At 50.8% G+C, this 19,273-nt stretch overlaps 1 protein-coding gene across 6 annotated transcripts in view; it reads left to right on the plus strand.

The window, feature by feature from the left end:
• Window positions 1-2,017: 2,017 nt before the first annotated feature.
• The window catches only part of LOC100589070 (myosin-14), a 104,061-nt gene continuing 86,805 nt past the window's right edge, over window positions 2,018-19,273 (plus strand). For 3 of the 6 annotated variants that reach the window (XM_030821120.1, XM_030821123.1, XM_030821124.1), the window contains exons 1-3: window positions 2,018-2,066; window positions 8,669-9,076; window positions 15,940-16,096. In XM_030821120.1, coding sequence (XP_030676980.1) covers window positions 8,672-9,076; window positions 15,940-16,096 — 562 coding nt within the window. In that variant the 5' untranslated portion in view covers window positions 2,018-2,066; window positions 8,669-8,671. Of the gene's footprint in view, window positions 2,067-3,867; window positions 3,952-8,668; window positions 9,077-15,939; window positions 16,097-19,273 lie in introns of those variants that run through there. The other 3 variants (XM_030821121.1, XM_030821122.1, XM_030821125.1) reach the window with 2 other exon arrangements.

Raw genomic sequence — 19,273 nt, forward strand, 5'->3', positions numbered from 1 at the left:
TCCCGGGTTCCAGCGATTCTCCTGCCTCAGCCTCTTGAGTAGCTGGGATTACAGGCATGGGCCACTATGCCTGGATAATTTCTGTATTTTTAGTAGAGATGGGGTTTCACCATGTTGGCCAGGCTGCTCTCGAACTCCTGACTTCAAGTGATCTGCCCGCCTCGGCCACCCAAAGTGCTGGGATTAGAGGCGTGAGCCACCGCTCCTGGCCAGTATTTTCTTATTCAGCCTTTTCCCTAGTGCCAGGACTGTACTAAGAGCTTTGTAGGCACTAATTCACTTAATCCACTCAATACAAGCACTCATTACTATTTACTCAACAAACACTTATTAAACACCTACTGCGTGCCAGGCACTGAGGATTCGGCACTGAACAAAATAAAGATCCTTGTCCTCATGGGACTTAAATTCTAGTGAGGAGACAGATAATAAACAGATAAATTAGCAAACACTCCCAGTGCTACGAGAAAAAGCAAGGTGGGGTCAAGCGAGAGAGAGTGATGAGCGGAACTGTCTTATATAGGATGGCCAGGAAAGGCCTCTTGGAAGAGGTGATATTGGAGCAGAACGGATGATGTGGGAGGGAAGCTGTCATGCAAAACCTGGGGAAGAGCATTCCTGGTGGACCCAACAGAGAATGCAAAGGCCTTGGGGCAGTACCAGGCCTCAGGAGTGTTTGAGAAATTGAGCCAGTATGGCTGGAGCAGTATGAAGGGGAGGGCCCGGGGGTGAGATCAGAGAGAGCAAAAGGGCCAGCCACGTCCTGCAGGACCTCATTGGCCATGGTGACTTCTTAGAGTTTTACTGAGTGAAATGGGAGCCATGGAAGGCTCTGAACAGAGGAAAGGCCCCATCTGAATAGAGTAGACTGTAGGGAGAGCAAGGGTGAAGGCAGACAGTCCATCACTCCCATTTTACGAGTGCAGAAATAAATGGAATCTCAAAAAAGTCCAGCAACTGGCCTGAGCCCGCACAGCTGCTGAGCAGCCGAGCCAGGCTGGCAGGCCACCTCGGGTTCAGTGGAGCCATTCCTTTGTGCCCTTGGCTCTTTTTATTTTCCTTTTAAATAGAGATGGGGCCTATGTTGCCCAGGCTGGTCTTGACCTCCTGGGCTCAAGTGATCCTCCCGCCCTGGTCTCCCAAAGTGTTGGGATTACAGGTGTGAGCCACGGCGCCCTTCCAACCTTGGGAAGTCTTCTGGCTCTCCTGAGCCTCAGTTTTCCCGTCTGTAAATTGTAAATGGGGAGTCATTACCACGTTTGGGCATAGCATGGCGGTTAAAAGCACAATTTCTGGTTGGATCTGAGTCCTTGCTCTGCCATCAGCCAGCTCCGTGACTTTCTGCAATTAACACCCTCTTTCTAAGCTTGGGGTTACCTCATCTAGAAGATGAAGATCTTAATAGCACCAATTTCAAGGGCTTCGTTGTAAGGATTAAATAAGATCATGCAGGTAACGCGCTTAGCACAGCTCCCGGTCTACATCGGGTGCTCGATAAACGATCATTGTTATTCTGATGGTATCACGGCCCACACCTCCCCGGTGGGTGAGAGCCTGGGAGGGTGCCTGGTACATGGTCTACGTTCGACAAAAGTGAATTCTCTCTCCTGTCTCTCTTGCCCGCCGGCTCCCGGGGGACCCAGGCATTCCGGCCTTCGGCCGGCCCCCCCACGCCGGCCCTTACAAAGGCCCCCATTCATGCCTTGCGCACAAAGCAGCCCATTCACCCTGGCCCCTTGGGCCTCCCGCCCCCGGCCGCCCCCCGCGCCTTGCTATTGGTGGCGCCCCGTGCCCATCAGGCCTCGGCTTCCACCCCCACCGCGCCGCCTAACTCCGCGCCCGGGCCGCGTTCTTTTCCCACGGCTGGCACCCTTCGACAACTTCTGATTGGCCCTGCCCGCCAGCCCCTCTTTTTGATTGGCGGCTCCCGTCCCCCAGGGGCGGGGCCGTAGCTTGCCGCAGCGGGCGCCGATTGGCCCCAACTGCGCTCGTGGGGGCGGGGCTGTCCTGGCGGACACGCCCCTCTTTCTCCCCAGGCCGAAGCCTCGGGACGGCCCTGGAAGCCGGTGAGTGTCCGGGGCCGGCAGCCCTCCGGGGGCGGCAAAACGGGACTGGGCCAGGGGAAGCTGGAGCCTGGGGGCTGCGATCGGGGCCCGGGAGCCCGAGCTGGCGGCTGGGGACGGCGGGGAGGTGACGCGGCCACTCACCTTGGGCGCGCAGCTGGACGGCAGCAAGGGAGGTGGGGGGGCGGGACGTCTACACTCCCCCAACTCCAGTTGCCGCCGTGTGCGAGGCCCGGTCGGGGTCCTCGCTGGCAGCCCCGGGCCTGTTCCGCAGAAGGGGAAACTGAGGCTGTCTTTGGAACCTCGGCCGCTTTAATACCTGAGTCATCGCCTCCAGTCCCCCGCCCCCAGCATGACATGTCTCTGTTCTCACGTGTCAGAATCGGGGACCAGAGAGAGGGGTCGTGACTGGAAGAGGCGGAGGGGTAGGGAAGGACATATTTGAGAACCTACGATGTACTTGGACGCTTTTATTTTTTATAACTAAATAATTTCCTTTCCTTATCGTGTTGACTCGAGGTGAGTTATATTGTACCCATTATACAGAGAGGGGAAGGCTGAGACTGGACCGAATTGGTGACTGCAGGGGGACCTGGTGGAGAAGAACACTCCGGAGACCGACTGTGTGCTGGGTCCTTTAACCTTTTCAACCCCACAGGAGTCCCCTAAGGAAAGCGGTGGTCCCTGTGGCATAGGTGGGGAAGCAGGTTGGTAGTAATCACCAACTGGGACACAGAAATCGATGTCTTTAGGGACCTGCTACAAGTTCTTTCCAGACCCCCTCCTTTAGAATGGCAGAAAACGGTCTAGGCTTGAATCCCAGACTTCCCTCTTATACTGTGTGATCTTGAGTGCCTTACTTTGACCCTTCCTGCCTCAGTTTCCACATCAGAGAAATGGACATGCTGATCACCCCTATGTCATTGGTTGTTGAGATTATTCCAGGCCGGGCGCAGTGGCTCAGGCCTGTAATCCCAGCACTTTGGGAGGTGGAAGCGAAAGAATCGCTTGAGCCCAGGAGTTCGAGACCAGCTTGGGCAACACAGCGAGACTTCGTCTCTACAAAAAGTAAAAGAGTTAGCCGGGCGTGGTGGCGTGACTCTGTTGTCCCAGCTACTCGGGAGGCTGAGCAGGGAGGATCGCTTGAGCCCAGGAGGTCAAGGCTGCAGTGAGCCATGATCGTGGCACTGCACTCCAAGCTGGGCAACAGAGAGAGACCCTCTCTCTCTCTCTCTTTTTTTAAATCATTTTATGATCTCAAAGAGCTGTTCTAAGAGGAGAAAATACCCGACACATAGTAGGTACTCTTATCACCATGTAGTCTTTATTTCACTCCCGAGACTGAAGCTCAGGACAGAATACCATTGTGCTCTTCTTTGGTACTCTTACTGTCTATAGATGTTGTTGTTCCGTTCCCGCAGTTGGGAAACTGAGGCTCGGGGAGATTAACGATGAAGCACTGGGCTGGGGAACTTTCTGAACGTCGTTTTATTAATTTCACTGGCCGCAGTTCACAGCAGGGAAAGCTGAGGCCCAGGAAGCTCCAGCGGGGTTTGAATCCCGGGAATCCTCAGCCTTCTCCGCGGCGGGCCCTCGACCTTTGCCCGCCATAAGGGGGAGGAGCCCCTGGCGCCGCCGCCGCTGCCGCCGCCGCCCACCTGGCAACAGGCTCAACCCCCGCCTTCCCCCGGCCCCCGTCAGAGGCCCTGAAGCTCCAGGCCCGCCCCGTTCCCAGCCGGGCAGGTGCTGGGTGACATCAGAGCCGGGCTCCCGCCCCGTGACGCGACGGGGCCCCGCCCTGCGCTGGACCGCGGAGGTCGCCGCACCTGAAGAGAACGGGGATTCCCGCGCCCTCTCCCCATCTCCCAGCTCCGGTCGGCGCCCCCAGGTAGCCCCGAGGATCTGCGAGTTGAGGGGGCGGCGACACAGGCGCTTGGGTCCAGGGGAATGGGTATTGGACCCTCGGACTCCTGGATCTGAGAAAGGGCCTTCGGCGCCGGCTGTCCCAGGTCTGAGGAAGGACTGCGCCGCGAGCCCGAACTCCTGGGTCTTTGGGGAGGAAAGGACTGGGGCCAAGACTGCAGTGCTGGGGTCTTAGGGGAGGAGGGGGCTGCAAGCCCGGATTCCTAGGTCTGTAGGAGCAGGGGCTGGGGGCCTGAACTCCTGGGTCTGAGACAGGAGGGCACTGAGTACTGGGAATCCGGAATCCCAGCGCTAGAAGCCAGAGTCAGAGGGCTGGATGCCAAGGGCCCCAACCTCTGCCCCAGGGCGGATCCCTGGCTGCTTTTTTTTCAAGCCCAGCAGTCTCGGCCCCTCCCAGGGCAGGTGCTTTCACCTGCCCAGGTGACAGTAATTAGCCCTGGCAGAGTGTTCCTGCTGGTTGAGGAAGGGTAGGGCAGCTAGAGAGGCTCCGCCACTTGGAGCCAAGGCCTGCAGGCCCTGCCCGCCCCCTCAGGGCTGTGATCCATCTTCAGAACTCAGCATCCTCACTTCTAGCCCGGCTGCAGTGAGGTGAGGGGGCCTGCACTTCCCGATCCATAGGAGGAGGGGGCTGGGGGCTCAGACTCCTGGGTCCTGGGAGAGGAGGAGGCTGGGAGCTTGGACTCCTCAGCCTGGGGAAGGAAAGGGCTGAGGGCTTGGACTCTTGGCTCCAGGGAGGAGAGGCATAGGGCATAGGGTGATTGCAAAAACTCCGAAATCCTTCCTGGTCAAAGGCCACAGGGCTGGAGAGGAAGTGGATGGGGTGGGGTGGAGTAGGTGGGGGTGAGGGTAAAGTCCCAGGGATGGAGTTTGGGTCCGGTGTATCCAGGTCACACTGGAGGCCTGGGGTGAGCCTTGACGATTTGGGGGCCACGGGGTGGAGAAACTCCCTGCTGCATTCAGAGTGCAGGGTCCAGCGTTTGAGGCCTGAGAGCCTCAGGGCCAAGAGTCACTGCAAGCTGGAGCTGCTGGGCTCGGGGGTAGGAGGAGAGGGTCTGGGAGGAAGTGGGTCCTCTGAGCGGAGCTGAGATTCCCGTGGGAGAGGCTTGAGGGAAAGGCAGGAGTCTGCTGGGGCCAGATCCAGGGATGCCTCCAGGGCAGCTGGGCGTTTAGAAGGACTTCTCCAGGGGTATGTGGGAGCAAGGTGGGGACGGCAGGTGCATATAGGTCTATCAGGCAGAGGTGAAGTCCTGCTGTTGGGGAGACAGAAATCTCCCACTGTTTCTGTGACTGATGTGGTGGGGCAGTGATGGGGACATTTGAGGCAGTGGATGAGAGTAGGGGCTGGGCGTGGTGGCTCATGTCTGTAGTCCCAGCACTGTGGAGGCCAAAGCAGGAGGATCACTTGAGCCCAGGAGTTTGAGATCAGCCTGGGTAGCAGAGTGAGACCCTGTCTCTACCAGAAAAAAAAAAAAAAAAAAAAAAAAAAAAAAGGCTGGGCCTGATGGTGCGCACCTGTGATCCCAGCTACTCAGGAGGCTGAAGTGGGAGGATCACTTGAACACAGGAGTTGAGGCTGCAGTGAGCTGTGATTGTGCCACTGCACTCCAACTCCAGCCTGGGCAATAGAGCGAGACCTATCTCTAAGAAAAAAAAAAGAGAGAGAGAGAGAAAGAGAGAGAGAGAGAGTAGGGGCAGACTTCTTTAGCAGGAAGGGGCCACGCAGGATAGGGAGAATATTTTTCCTGCTTGGTGCTTGGACCGCGTTGGAATTACCACTACTGCCCATGGCCCCCTGGATGGTGGGAGGGGCCTAACACATTCTAGTTCCCCCAGCACCTGGTTGCCTCCGAGATAGCTGGAGCTGGATCCACCCCTAGGCCAGGAGCTCCTCGAGGCAGGGCTCCCAGCCTACTCTTCTCTGGGTCCTCACGCCCACTCAGGGCGGAGTCTCGTACTTGAAAGTCCTCAGAGAATTGAATGAATGGGGCCAGTCTCCCCATTTTATGGAGAAGGAGCCAGGTTCCAGAGAAGGAAGGAATTGTTCACTGAAGCAGTGAGATTCGAGTCTATTCTGCAGGCATGAGATAGGCGTGACCAGAGGTGGTCAGGGAACCTGAATGACAAAAATCAGGTCAATTCCCGCCCTGGGCTCATATCTTAGAGTAAAAGCAAGGTTGTACCTTTTGTCCCCTCTCTTACATCCCCTCCCACCCTCTGCCCCTTGATCATTTGGCTCTAGCCACGCTGCCCACCTCACAGTGACACAGCCACACAGGTGCATTGTGGCCCCAGGACCTTTGCACTGCTGTCTGGAATGATTTTTTTTCTCCCAACAACCCCCTTGCTCACTCCTGTCATCTCCCTTGGGTCTTCATTTAAATGCCATGCCAGAGAGGCCCTCCCTGGCCACCCTAATGAAAACTTCAACATCCTCAACCCTAACATTCCCTGTCCCCTGGTTTATTCCTCCCCTTGGCATTTATCACCATTTAACGTACTATCTGGCTGGGTACGGTGGCTCGTGCCTGTAATCCCAGCACTTTGGGAGGCCCAGGTGGGCGGATCACCTGAGGTTAGGAGTTTGAGACCAGCTTGGCCAACATAGTGAAACCCCATCTCTACTAAAAATAGAAAAAATAGCCAGGCATAGAGGCATACACCTGTAATCCCAGCTACTTGGGAGGCTGAGGCAGGAGAATCTCTTGAAACCAGGAGGCAGAGGTTGCAGTGAGCCAAGATCAAGCCACTGCACTCCAGCCTGGGGGACAGAGCAAGACTCTGTCTCAAAAAAACAAAAACAAACAAAAAACCCCAAAAAACCCACCAAACATACTATATTTGGTTTCTGTAAAAAAACAAAAAAGAGAATTTTTAAAAAACAAAAACCATACTAATTTACATTTTTAATCTTTTTATCTGTCTCCTGGGATTAGAGCAGCTCTGTCCAATAGCAATATAATACAGGCCAGATGTGTAATGTAACATTTTCTAGTAGCCGCATTTAATGATAAAAGTAAAAAAGGAACGGGTAACATTAATTTAACGATATATTTTATTTAACCCAGTAGATTGAAAATATTATCATTTCAGCATGTCATCAAATATTTAAAATCTCAGCAAACTATCTTTTTGTTGTACTAAGTCTTGGAAATCTGGCGTGTATCTTACACTTAGAACTCAAAATGGGGATATTTATATTTAAATTTTAAGATGGGGCTCGGTGGTTCACACCTGTAATCCCAGTACTTTGGGGAGCCAAGGCAGGAGGATCGCTTCAGCCCAGGAGTTTGAGACCAGTTTGAGCAACATAGAAGACCCTGTCTCTACAAAATAAATTTAAAAATTAGTAGGCATGGTGGCATGCCTGTTAATACATTTATTTTTTAATTAATAAATTTCAGACATGAATCACCTGAGGCCGGGAAGTTGAGGATGTGGTGAACCATGATTGCACCACTGCACTCCAGCCTGAGCAACAGAGTGAAACCCCATCTCAAAATAAAATAAAATAGATTGAATTTAAATGAATGAAATTGAAAATCTGTTTCCTCAGTGACACATGCCACATTGCAAGTGCCCAGTAGTGCACAGGTGGCGGTGGCTTCTGCACTGGACCGCCTGGGGCTAGAAAGTAAATTTCAGAGGCAGGCGTCTTCTTCCAGCTTGTCTGTTGCTCCATTGTCAGTGCCCATAACTGAGCCTGGCCAGGTGTGGTGGCTCACGCCTGCAATCCCAGCACTTTGGGAGGGTGAAGAGGGTGGATCACTTGAGGTCAGGAGTTCAAGACCTGCCTGGACAACATAGTGAGACCCTCATTTCTACAAAAATTGAAAATAATTGGCCGGGCGCGGTGGCTCACACCTGTAATCCCAGCACTTTGGGAGGCCAAGGCGGGCGGATCACGAGTTCAGGAGATCAAGACCATCCTGGATAACACAGTGAAACGCCGTCTCTACTAAAAATACAAAAAAATAGCCGGGTATGGTGGCGGGCGCCTGTAGTCCTAGCTACTCAGGAGGCTGAGGCAGGAGAATGGCGTGAACCCAGGAGGCGGAGCTTGCAGTGAGCCGAGATCACGCCACTGCACTCCAGCCTGGGCGACAGAGCGAGACTCCATCTCAAAAAAAAAAAAAAAAAAGAAAATAATTAGCCAGTGCCGGGTGTGGTGGCTCACGCCTATAATCCCAGCACTTTGGGGGGCCGAGGTGGGTGGATCACCTGAGGTCAGGAGTTCGAGACCAGCCTGGCCAACATGGTGAAACCCTGTCTCTACTAAAAATACAAAAATTAGCTGGGCGTGGTGGCAGGCGCCTGTAATCCCAGCTACTCAGGAGGCTGAGGCAGGAGAATCACTTGAACCCCAGATGCCGAGGTTGCAGTGAGCTGAGATCACGCCATTGCACTCCAGCCTGGGCAACAAGTAAGACTTCGTCTCAAAAAAAAAAAAGAACTGACCCTCTGAGCCTGGTTCACAGCCTAGCTTATTAAAGAATGAATGAGTGCATAGAGAGGTGAATGAATGAAATGAGTAAGCTAGTTCTGCTAACCCACTTTGCAGAAGTATGGCAAGAGGTCTGGTAAAGGAAGGCAGAGGTGGCTGCCTGGGGAATTTGGGGTAGGGAAGGGAGGCCCGGGGGACGGAGCCCCATCTGACCCCCCCTCTCTTTCTCTGCCCCCTGCAGACCATGGCAGCCGTGACCATGTCGGTGCCCGGGCGGAAGGCGGCCCCCAGGCCGGGCCCAGTGCCCGAGGCGGCCCAGCCGTTCCTGTTCACGCCCCGCGGGCCCAGCGCGGGTGGCGGGCCTGGCTCGGGCACCTCCCCACAGGTGGAGTGGACGGCCCGGCGTCTCGTGTGGGTGCCTTCGGAGCTTCACGGGTTCGAGGCGGCGGCGCTGCGGGACGAAGGCGAGGAGGAGGCGGAGGTGGAGCTGGCGGAGAGCGGGAGGCGGCTGCGGCTGCCGCGGGACCAGATCCAGCGCATGAACCCGCCCAAGTTCAGCAAGGCCGAGGACATGGCCGAGCTGACCTGCCTCAACGAGGCCTCGGTCCTGCACAACCTCCGGGAGCGGTATTACTCGGGCCTCATCTACGTGAGTGGGCTCCTGCTGGGGGGCGCGTGCGGCGGGGTTGCTGCCGGCTGGGGAGCCAGGTCCACACCCCGGCTCCCCTGCATTAACTCGAGGCTGTTTATCATCTGTATCCCATGTCCCGTGACTGTTCCTATGCTTACTTGGTTGCCAAATTATGAATTGCTGGATTACTAGGACAGCCTCGGAACCTACTGTGGACATCGCATGATATATATGGTAGATAAACTGTATTATTTTCCTAAAGTATAAAACGTTCCAATTTCTCAGATATTACTCATCCTGAGTTTTAAGGAACGGAAACAGATCTGTGACAATCATTAATGTGAATCACTCAGTATAGAAATATGTTGCTTGAGGTTCAAGATCAGCCTGGGCAAGAAAACGAGACCCTGTCTCTTAAAAAAAGATAAATTAGCCAGGTGGTGGTGACCCCTGCCTTTAGTCGCAGCTTCCAGGAAGGCTCAGGCAGGAGGATCATTTGAGCCCGGGAGGCCAAGGCTGCAGTGACCTATGATGATACCACTGCACTCCAGCCTGGGTGACAGAACAACACCCCAGGTCAAAAACAGACAAAAAGCAAACAACTATATGCTAGGCTCTGTGCTAAATGCCTATCTATTAATTCATTCAATCTCACCATAGGAAAGATAGAGTCTATTATTATTACCATTTTACTTAACAGGCAAATGAGGCCCAGAGAGAGTTAATAATAATAAAAATGAACATTTATTAAACATTTACCAAGCATTCTTCCAAGCTTTCTAAAATACACTGCCCCTGTACATTTTCGGAATTATAAAGCATCTGATCCCCATTTTGCAGGTGAGAAAACTGAGGCACAGAGAGGCCAAGTTCACACAATTAGACCTGGCAGATCTAGGTAGTCTGGTCCCAGGCATTCTCACTTTGCTGTGGTGCCTCTTAAGATTGAGATGGGGCTGGGAATGGAGGTTCATGCCTGTAATCCCAGCACTTTGAGAGGCTGAGGTGGGTGGATTGCTTGAGCCCAGGAGTTTGAGACCATCCCGGGCATGGCAAAACCCCATCCCTGCAAAAAAAAAAAAAAAAAAAATACAAAAAATTAGCTGGGCATGGTGGCACACTCTTGTAGTCCCAGCTACTTGGGAGGCTGAGGTGGGAGAATCACCTGAACCCTGAAGGTGGAGGCTACAGTGAGCTGTGATGGTGCCACTGTACTCCAGCCTGGGTAACAAGTCAAGACCCTGTCTCAAACAAAACAAAACAATACAAAAACCCATTGAGAAGGGATTGATGATAGCTAGGTTGACTATGGTAGTCTTCCCACATCTGTGCTAAGCGTTGGATGTTCGTTGCATTTTTAAAACTCTTTACAGCAAACAGATGAGGTAGGGCAGTGGTTCTTAACCCCACCTCCATGGTAGAATCATTTGGGGAATTCTTAGAAAATACCAGTGCCTGAGCCCCACCCCAGAACTTTCAATCAAGCTCTCTGGGGCTGTGACATGAACACTGGTATTTTTAATAAGCTTCCGAGGAGGTTCTAATGGGCAGCCAAGGGGTTATTAATTTCATTTAACAAAAGAGCAAACAGGATTAGAGAGATTGACAAGGAATGTGGACAATCATAATGAAAAATAATAATAAGAGGAGGCTAGCAAATATTTAATTGAGCACTCGTGATATGCCAAGCACTGTTCTAAGTGTGGCGTGTGAGTTATCAGCTTCCCTCTGGGCCAGGGACTGCTGATATCACCTGATGTTCAGGAATGTTAAGTGACCCACAGCCATGAAGGAATCGTGCCAGGATTTGAACCCAGGCAGCTGGTTCCAGAGTCATGCTCCAAACTCTGGCTTAGACTGGTGGGGTCTCACAGCTTTGCTCCAACACCCACCCCTCTGAGGTTCACAAAGCGGAAGATTAGAATATTTTTATGAAGTCTCACTCCTACTTGGAGATCAAGGCTCTGAGATAAGCACTGACTGGCTCAGGGTCCCTCAGCTTGTGGTGGCAGGTGTGGAATTCGAATCGAGGGCTGTCGGACCCTGCATGGGGTTGCTGTCTTCTCCAGTCTGCACTGGCCCTTTCCAAATCCTCAAACACCTTTACTAGCCCTGGAAAAGAGGCCTCTACATGATCCACTCCCCCACATCTCACCCAAGGCCACAGACGTCAGGATGACATCCAAAACGTGGATCTACTAGTTGCCTTTTATTCATTTATATATTTTTTTGAGACAGGGTCTCATTCTGTTGCCCAGGCTGCAGTGCGGCAGCATGATCTTGGCTTACTGTAGCCTTCACCTCCTGGGTTCAAGCAACTCTCTTGCCTCAGCCTCCTGAGTAGCTGGGACTACAGGCGCCCACCACCATGCCCAGCTAATTTTTGTATTTTTAGTAGAGATGGGGTTTCACCATGTTCGCCAGGCTGGTCTCGAACCTCTGAGCTCAAGTGATCCACCCAACTCAGCCTCTCAAAGTGCTGGGATTACAGGGGTGAGCCACCGCATCTGGCCACTCTTTGCCTTTTAATAAATACTCTGAGCGCTCCCAGCAACCTTGTAAGGTATCTGCTGTCATCTCCCCTCTGCAGGTGGGGAAACTGAGCCTCAGACTGGGGGGCAGGATTTGAACATAAGCCCCACAACTAGGAACCAGCTAAGCTAGAACTTGAAACCAGGTCACTGTGACTGCAGACCGCAGGTGCTAGCCATTGCACTAGGAAGATTATTCAGAAAGTTCAGGAGAAAAAGTGGTAGGGCCTGAGCTAAGGTGGTGGCCAGGGAGCCAGACTTTTGGGGCCTAAGAAATGAATGTGAGAGAGACGATTCTAGAATTCCAGACAGGAAGCAAATTGGGCCTTAATAAAGATCATTAGCACTTAGTGAGTACCTGCTTTCTCTGCTGGGTGCTGTTCTAAATTTCTCTCCAATATGATCTTGCTGACCCCCTCCCCATCCACTCAGGTTGTGAGGTAGGGATTGTCACCCTCTTTTTCCCACAGCTTGGAGAGGGTGAGCCATTTGCCCAATAGAAGCTGATAGTGGCTAAAATATTGAGCATGCAGTGTTTCAACGTCCATGTTCTGTCTTTTGTTTTGTTTGTTTGTTTGTTTTAGACATAGCCTTGCTTTGTCACACAGGTTGGAGTGCAGTGGCATGCTTACAGCTCACTGCAGCTCAACCTCCTGGGCTCAAGTGATCCTCCTGCCTCAGCCTCCTAAGTAGCTGGGACTACAGGCACATACCACCACGCCTGGCTGATTTTTTAATTTGTTGTAGAGACAGTGTTTCACAATGTTACCCAGGCTAGTCTCAAACACCTGGACTCAAGTGATCCTCTTGCCTGGGCCTCTCAAAGTGCTGGATTTACAGGCTTGAGCCACTGCTGCGTGCAGCTGGGGTTCACATTAAACCCTCTGCACGCCACATGAACGTGTGGATGACTCCCAGGCACCTTATGTAGGAAGCACTATTTCTGTCCCCATTAGCTAAAGACACTGAGACCCTGAAAGATTGCTTGCTCAAGCCACTTGGCCTGAAAATGTTAGAGGTGTGATTCAAACTCTGCCCTGTTTAAGACCTGTGCTTAATACATGTTTGTTGACTGACCAACTGATGGTGGGGAAGGTGGTATTGTCCAGTGAAAAGTGGGACGTCCAGGGTTCCAGAAACCCAGTTTCTGCCACTAACAGGCTGTTTGCTTTGAGTTGCTAAGAGTCTCAGTCCCTTTCCTGGGACCCTTGGGGCAGGGAGGGAACCCCTTTGTAGAACACCCTGCTCTGAGAAACACGGAAGATGCATTATGTGATTTCACTCTCAGAACACTTCTAGGTGATGGGTTAAAAGCTGCATTTTCCAGGGCTGGAAACTGAGGTTTAGAGAGGACACATTCTTCATTCAAATTCACACACAGCTCAAAAATGCTGCATCTGAATTTGAACACTGGATGGCTTCAAAGTCTGAGCGATGAGCCTGAGAGTTTGAGGCTGCAGTGAGCCAGGATTGTGCCACTACACTCCAGCCTGGGCGACAGAGCCAGACTCTGTCCCACCTGCCCCCGCCAAAAAAGTCTGAGTTAGCCCAGGGCTCCCAGGTAGGATGAGTGACGTAAGAGTCTCCAGACCCGTATCTGGCGTGTGTTGCATGGGCCCCGCCTCAGCCTGGCTGGTTTTTATCCATCATCTCCCCTAATCCCCACAGCCTTTGTAATGAGGTGGGGAGTGTCGCCCTCGGTTTCCCAAGGAGGAAACTGAGACTATGGGGAAAGTCACCAGGCTGAGAAGAGCGGGGGCAGGTCTGTCTTCAGAGCCCCGAGGGCTGGAGCAGCCATTCCTGACCCTTCCAGGAGGGCTTCCCCAGCTGTCTCCCACCCTGTGGGGGTGCACCAGCCTCTGTTCTTGCCCCCCCCCGCCCAGCCTTGTTGACCAGCTCAGGTTTCCGTTCCCAGGGTGTCGCCCTGGAAACAAGGTGTGGCTGGCAGGAGGGGCTGGGGTGGGAGGGTGGCGTGGGGAGTGGGTTCCTCCGCCAGCCAGGAGTGGGGGCTGGGGCGCCGACAGCCATGAGATACCCTCCCAGGGAATGTGGTCCGGCTGCCCCACCCTCTGAGAGCTGGGGGGAGCTCCCAGAGCAGCCCTTTCAGGCAGGGAGGGCAGACACCCAGCAAACCGGTTGTTCCGCTCCTGACTGGCCACCCAGGCCACCCACCCTCCCACCGTTAGAAGGTTGGCACCTGGGACCAGGCAGCCTGTGGTGGCCACACCCTACTGTGCTTGAGAAGCTCAAGCTCCCTGGGAGCTTAAAACAGTCCTGCTGGCCGGGCACAGTGGCTCATGCCTGTAATCCCAGGCATACCGGGGTGGTAGGATCGCTTGAGCCAGGAGTTCAAGACCAGCCTGGGCAACATAGTGAGACCTGATCTCTACAAAAAGTAAAAATTTAAAAAATTGGCCAAGCGTGGTGGTGCATACCTGTGGTCCCATCTGCTTGGGAGGCTGAGGTGGGAGGATTGTTTGAGCCCAGGAGGTAGAGGCTGCAGTGAGCTGTGTTCATGCCACTGCACTCCAGCCTAGGTGACAAAGTGAGATACTGTTTCTAAAAAACAAAAGAAAAAAATAGTCCTGCTGCTAACCAGCTTAGAAACCAGCTAGCTGGGTAACTAGCAGAGTAGGTTACCCTACTTTATCACACACAGCTAGAAAACACATCTGAATTTGAATCCCGGATGGCTTCAAAGTCGAACAACAAGCCCAGAGTAGCTAACTAGCTCAGCCACTAAGCAGGTAATTCTCTGGTTAGTTTAGCTAGCTAATTGTAGATAGCTTGGCTAGTTAGCTCTCTGGCTGGTTTCGCTAAGTGGCTAACTAGCTCTCTAGCTATATTTAACTGCTTCTGTGAGTGTTGAGCCCCTCTTTCCTATATGATACCCCTGTGAGCTGGATTTGTTCTTAAACTGTTACAGAGTCCTGAGGCCGGGTGTGATGGTTCACGCCTCTAATCCCAGCACTTTGGGAGGCCGAGGTGCGCAGATCACTTGAGGTCAGGAGTTCAAGACCAGCCTGGGCAACATAGAGAGACCCCGTGTCTACAAAAAAATACACCGGGTGCGGTGGCTCAAGCCTGTAATCCCAGCACTTTGGGAGGCTGTGGTGGGAGAATTAGTTGAGCCCAGGAGTTCAAGAGCAGCCTGGGCAATGTAGTGAGACCCGGTCTCTACTAAAAATAAGAAAAATTAGCCTAGTGGATTGACACACGCTTGTGATCCCAGCCACTCTCAAGGCTGAGGTGGGAGGATTGCTTTAGTCTAGGAGGTGGAGGCTGCAGTGAGCCATGATTGTACCACTGCACTCCAGCCTGGGTGACAGAGTAAGACCCTGTCTCAAAGAGAGGAAAAAAAAAAGATTAGGCATGGTCATGTCAGCAGGACTGTTATGTGTCTATTATCACTAGAAACCGCAGGTATGTTCCTATTGCATTTCGGTTATTGCAGATACCACAGGCACCTTCCAGAGAAATTCCATGCATATTCAAGTGAGTATATAAAAATATATAAAAAGATTCCTCTTCTATCCATTCTTTTTTTTTTTCTTTTTTTTTTTTAGACAGAGTCTTGCTCTGTCGCCCAGGCTGGAGTGCAGTGGCGCAATCTCGGCTCACTGCAACCTCCGCCTGCCAGGTTCAAACAATTCTTCTGCCTCAGCCTCCCAAGTAGCTGGGACTACAGGCATGTGCCACCACACCTGGCTAATTTTTTTTTGTATTTTTAGTAGAGATGGGGTTTCATCATGCTGGCCAGGCTGGTCTCGAACTCCTGACCTCATGATCCACCCGCCTCGGCCTTCCAAAGTGCTGGGATTACAGGCGTGAGCCACCGTGCCCGGCCCTCCTCTTCTGTCCTTTCTAATGCAAATGGTAACTCCTCACACAGTCCTCAACTCATCTCCTTTTACTTGATATTGATTTGAAGATAGTCCCATGTCTATACACAAGAGCTTTGTAGGAATCCGTCGTATGAAGGTGCATTCAGGTCGTTTCTAGTCTTTTGCTGCTACAAAGAGTGCCTCAACCGTCACCTCGCACATGGGCATTTCCTGTGTGTGAGTCCAGGCAGCCACAGGCTGTGACCCAAGTCTGGCTGGCTGCAAAGACCTTGTTCTCTCTCAGGGCAAATCCTCACCCAGACAGTGCCTTTGTGCAATTTGGAAAGATTCTTTGCTACCATCAGCCTGAAAATGCTCTTAACAAACATTCAAATCTACATTGTTATGGTGTAGACGTACCATGTACAGATGCCCTTGTGCAGTGCACAACCTGCTCAGATGCCCCATAATGCCTTTCAGGCCGTGGGCAGGCATCTGAGACCCTCTCCCCTCTCACCCACTGCAGACGTACTCTGGCCTTTTCTGTGTGGTCATCAACCCGTACAAGCAGCTTCCCATCTACACAGAAGCCATTGTGGAGATGTACCGGGGCAAGAAGCGCCACGAGGTGCCACCCCACGTGTACGCAGTGACCGAGGGGGCCTATCGGAGCATGCTGCAGGGTGAGTGCTGGGTGGGGCTGTAGGCCAGCAAGGTGGCTCTTCAACGGGGGCCTGACCTGGGGCTGCCGGAAGCCAGAGTCCAGGTCAAATGACAGCTTGCGGACTTGACTCTGTGGGGCTTCTTAGGGGGCTGGAGGGAACACAAGTAGAGGCCTGATTGGGTGAGGTGCTAGGTCCTAGAGTCTTTTTACCTGTCTCCATGTTCACCGTCTCTTTTATTATTATTATTATTATTGTTATTATTGTTATTATTATTATTTTGAGACGGAGTCTCACTGTCACCCAGGCTGGAGTGCAGTGGCACAATCTTGGCTCACTGCAACCTCTGCCTCCTGGGCTCAAGCGATTCTCGTGCCTCAGCCTCCCAAGTGGCTGGGATTACAGGTGTGCACCACTGCGCCTGGCTAAGAGACGGGGTTTCACCATATTGGCCAGGCTGGTCTCAAACTCCTGACCTCAAGTGATCTGCCCACCTCAGCCTCCCAAAGTGCTGGGATTACAGGCATGAGCCACTGTACCTGGCCTCTTTTTAAATTTTTAAATAAATTAATGTATTTTTGGCCAGGTGTGGTGGCTCACGCCTGTAATCCCAGAACTTTGGGAGGCTGAGGCGGGCAGATCACAAGGTCAGGAGATCAAGACCATCCTGGCTAACAAGGGGAAACCCTGTCTCTACTAAAAATACAAAAAGAATTAGCCAGGTGTGGTGGTGGGCACCTGTAGTCCCAGCTACGCTGGAGGCTGAGGCAGGAGAATGGCGTGAACCCGGGAGGCGGAGCTTGCAGTGAGCTGAGATCACGCCACTGCACTCCAGCCTGGGCGACACAGTGAGACTCCGCCTCAAAAAAAAAATTAATTTATTTTTTATTTCAATAGTTTTTGGGAAACAGGCAGTGTTTGGTTGCATGGAAAAGTTCTTTGGTGGCCATTTCTGAGATTTTGGTGCACTCGCCATTGGAGCAGTGTACCCTGCACCCAGTGTGTAATCTATCCCTCACCACCCGCCCACCACCCTTCACCCTGAGTCCCCAAAGTCCATTGTGTCATTCTTATGTTTTTGCATGCTCAGAACTTAGCTCCCACTTATAAGTGAGAACATACGATGTTTGATTTTCCATTCCCGAGTTACCTCACTTACAATAATGGTGTCCAGTTTCATCCAGGTTGCTGTGAATGCCATTATTTAATTCCTTTTTATGGCTGGGTAGTATTCCATGGTGTATCTGTGTGTATATATATTTTTGTTATATATACACACCATGGGATATATACTCTCTCTCTCTCACTATATATATATGTGTATATATATATATGAGTATTCCATGGTGTGTATACACACACACACACACACACACCATGAGATATATATGTGTGTGTGTATACACACCATGGAATACTCATATATATATCACAGTTTATCTACCCGTTGGTTGATGGGCATTTAGGCTGGTTCCATATTTTTGCAATTGTGAATTGTGCTGCTATAAACGTGTGTGCAAGTGTCTTTTTCATATAATAGCTTCTTTTCCTCTGGGTGGATACCCCAGAGTAGGGTTGCTGGATCAAATGATAGATCTGCTTTTGGTTCTTTAAGTAATCTCCATACTGTTTTCCATAATTAAAAAATCAAAAAATAACATGTTGGTGTGGATACGATAAAACGGGAACACTTTGACACTGCTGGTGGAATGTAAATTAGTACAACCACCATTGAAAACAGTATGGAGATTCTTTAAAGATCTTTGTTCACTCTTTCTCTGAACAGTATTGGTTGGGTGTGGGGCTTCTACGAACATTTCCCTTGAGGCAGTAATTCCCAGAGTGTTCATTCATTCATTCAACATTTATCGTTGAATTGTAGATCCGATCTCCATTGTCACGGGGTAAATGTAGCCCCTTAGACAGATGGCAGGTCAAGGCAGTTGTGTACAGCTGGGCAGGTTGTACACTGAACAAGGGTATCCATCCAAGGGGCTGCCATTCATACCATGACAACATAGATCAGTCCTGGCAAAATTACATGATTAACATCTATTATATATATATATATATATAATGCCCTTATTATATATTTGCTATGTATCATCTATTTTAATAGATATTTAGTATTTTTTGTTTATATCTATTAAACATTTAAAAATTATATCTATTTACATCATAAAACATATAATAGGCTGGGGTGGTGGCTCACACCTGTAATCCCAGCACTTTGGGATGCCGAGGTGGGAGAATTGCTTGAGTTCAGGAGCTCAAGACCAGCCTGGGCAACATAACAAGACTCTGTCTCTACAAAAAAATTGAAAAAGTTTTCGTTAAAAAAGGAAAAACCCCATGCAATAGTACACAACATTCAGACCCTTTGATCATGGCTTCAAAACCCATCTGTGCTGCTCGCCATTTCCGTCCCACACCCCAGCCTCACCCACCTTCCTGTCTGTCAAACATCCCTAACTCAGTCCTACCTCAGGGCCTGAATATGAATATATTATACTTATTGAATATGCATATTAAATATGAGCAAATTATTAAATTTATATATTTGATTAAATAGTATAATATTGTGAATATATTATGCTTATTTAATATGCACATTCAATAAGTATATTATTTTATTACACTTTATTTTTTATTATACTTCATTTTTATTTTATTATACTTTATATTTATTTTATTATTATGTAAGTGTAATGTTGATTTAATAAATTATACCTATTTAATATGCATATTCAATAAGTATAATAATGTGTTAAATTAAATAGTATAACATATTAAATTAAATGGTATATTAAATAGCATAATATTGTAAACATATTATGCTTATTTTTTTTTTGAGACAGAGTCTCACTCTGTCACCCAACCTGGAATGCAGTGGCATGACCTTGGCTCACTGCAAACTCCACCTCCTGGGTTCAAGCCATTCTCCTGCCTCAGCCTCCCGAGTGGCTGGGACTACAGGCATATGCCACCATGCCCAGCTAATTTTTGTATTTTTAGACCAAGTTTCACCATGTTGGCCGGGCTGGTCTCGAACTCCTGACCTCAGGTCATCCATCTACCTCAGCCTCCCAAAGTGCTGGGATTACAGGCATGAGCCACCATGCCCGGCCTAATATGCTTGTTTAATATGCATATTAAATGGGAGTATTAAATGGGAATACTGAAGTCTCCAGGTAGAAT

The sequence above is a fragment of the Nomascus leucogenys genome, chromosome 10 (assembly GCF_006542625.1).
Source record: "Nomascus leucogenys isolate Asia chromosome 10, Asia_NLE_v1, whole genome shotgun sequence".
NCBI classification, from domain to species: Eukaryota; Metazoa; Chordata; class Mammalia; order Primates; family Hylobatidae; genus Nomascus; species Nomascus leucogenys.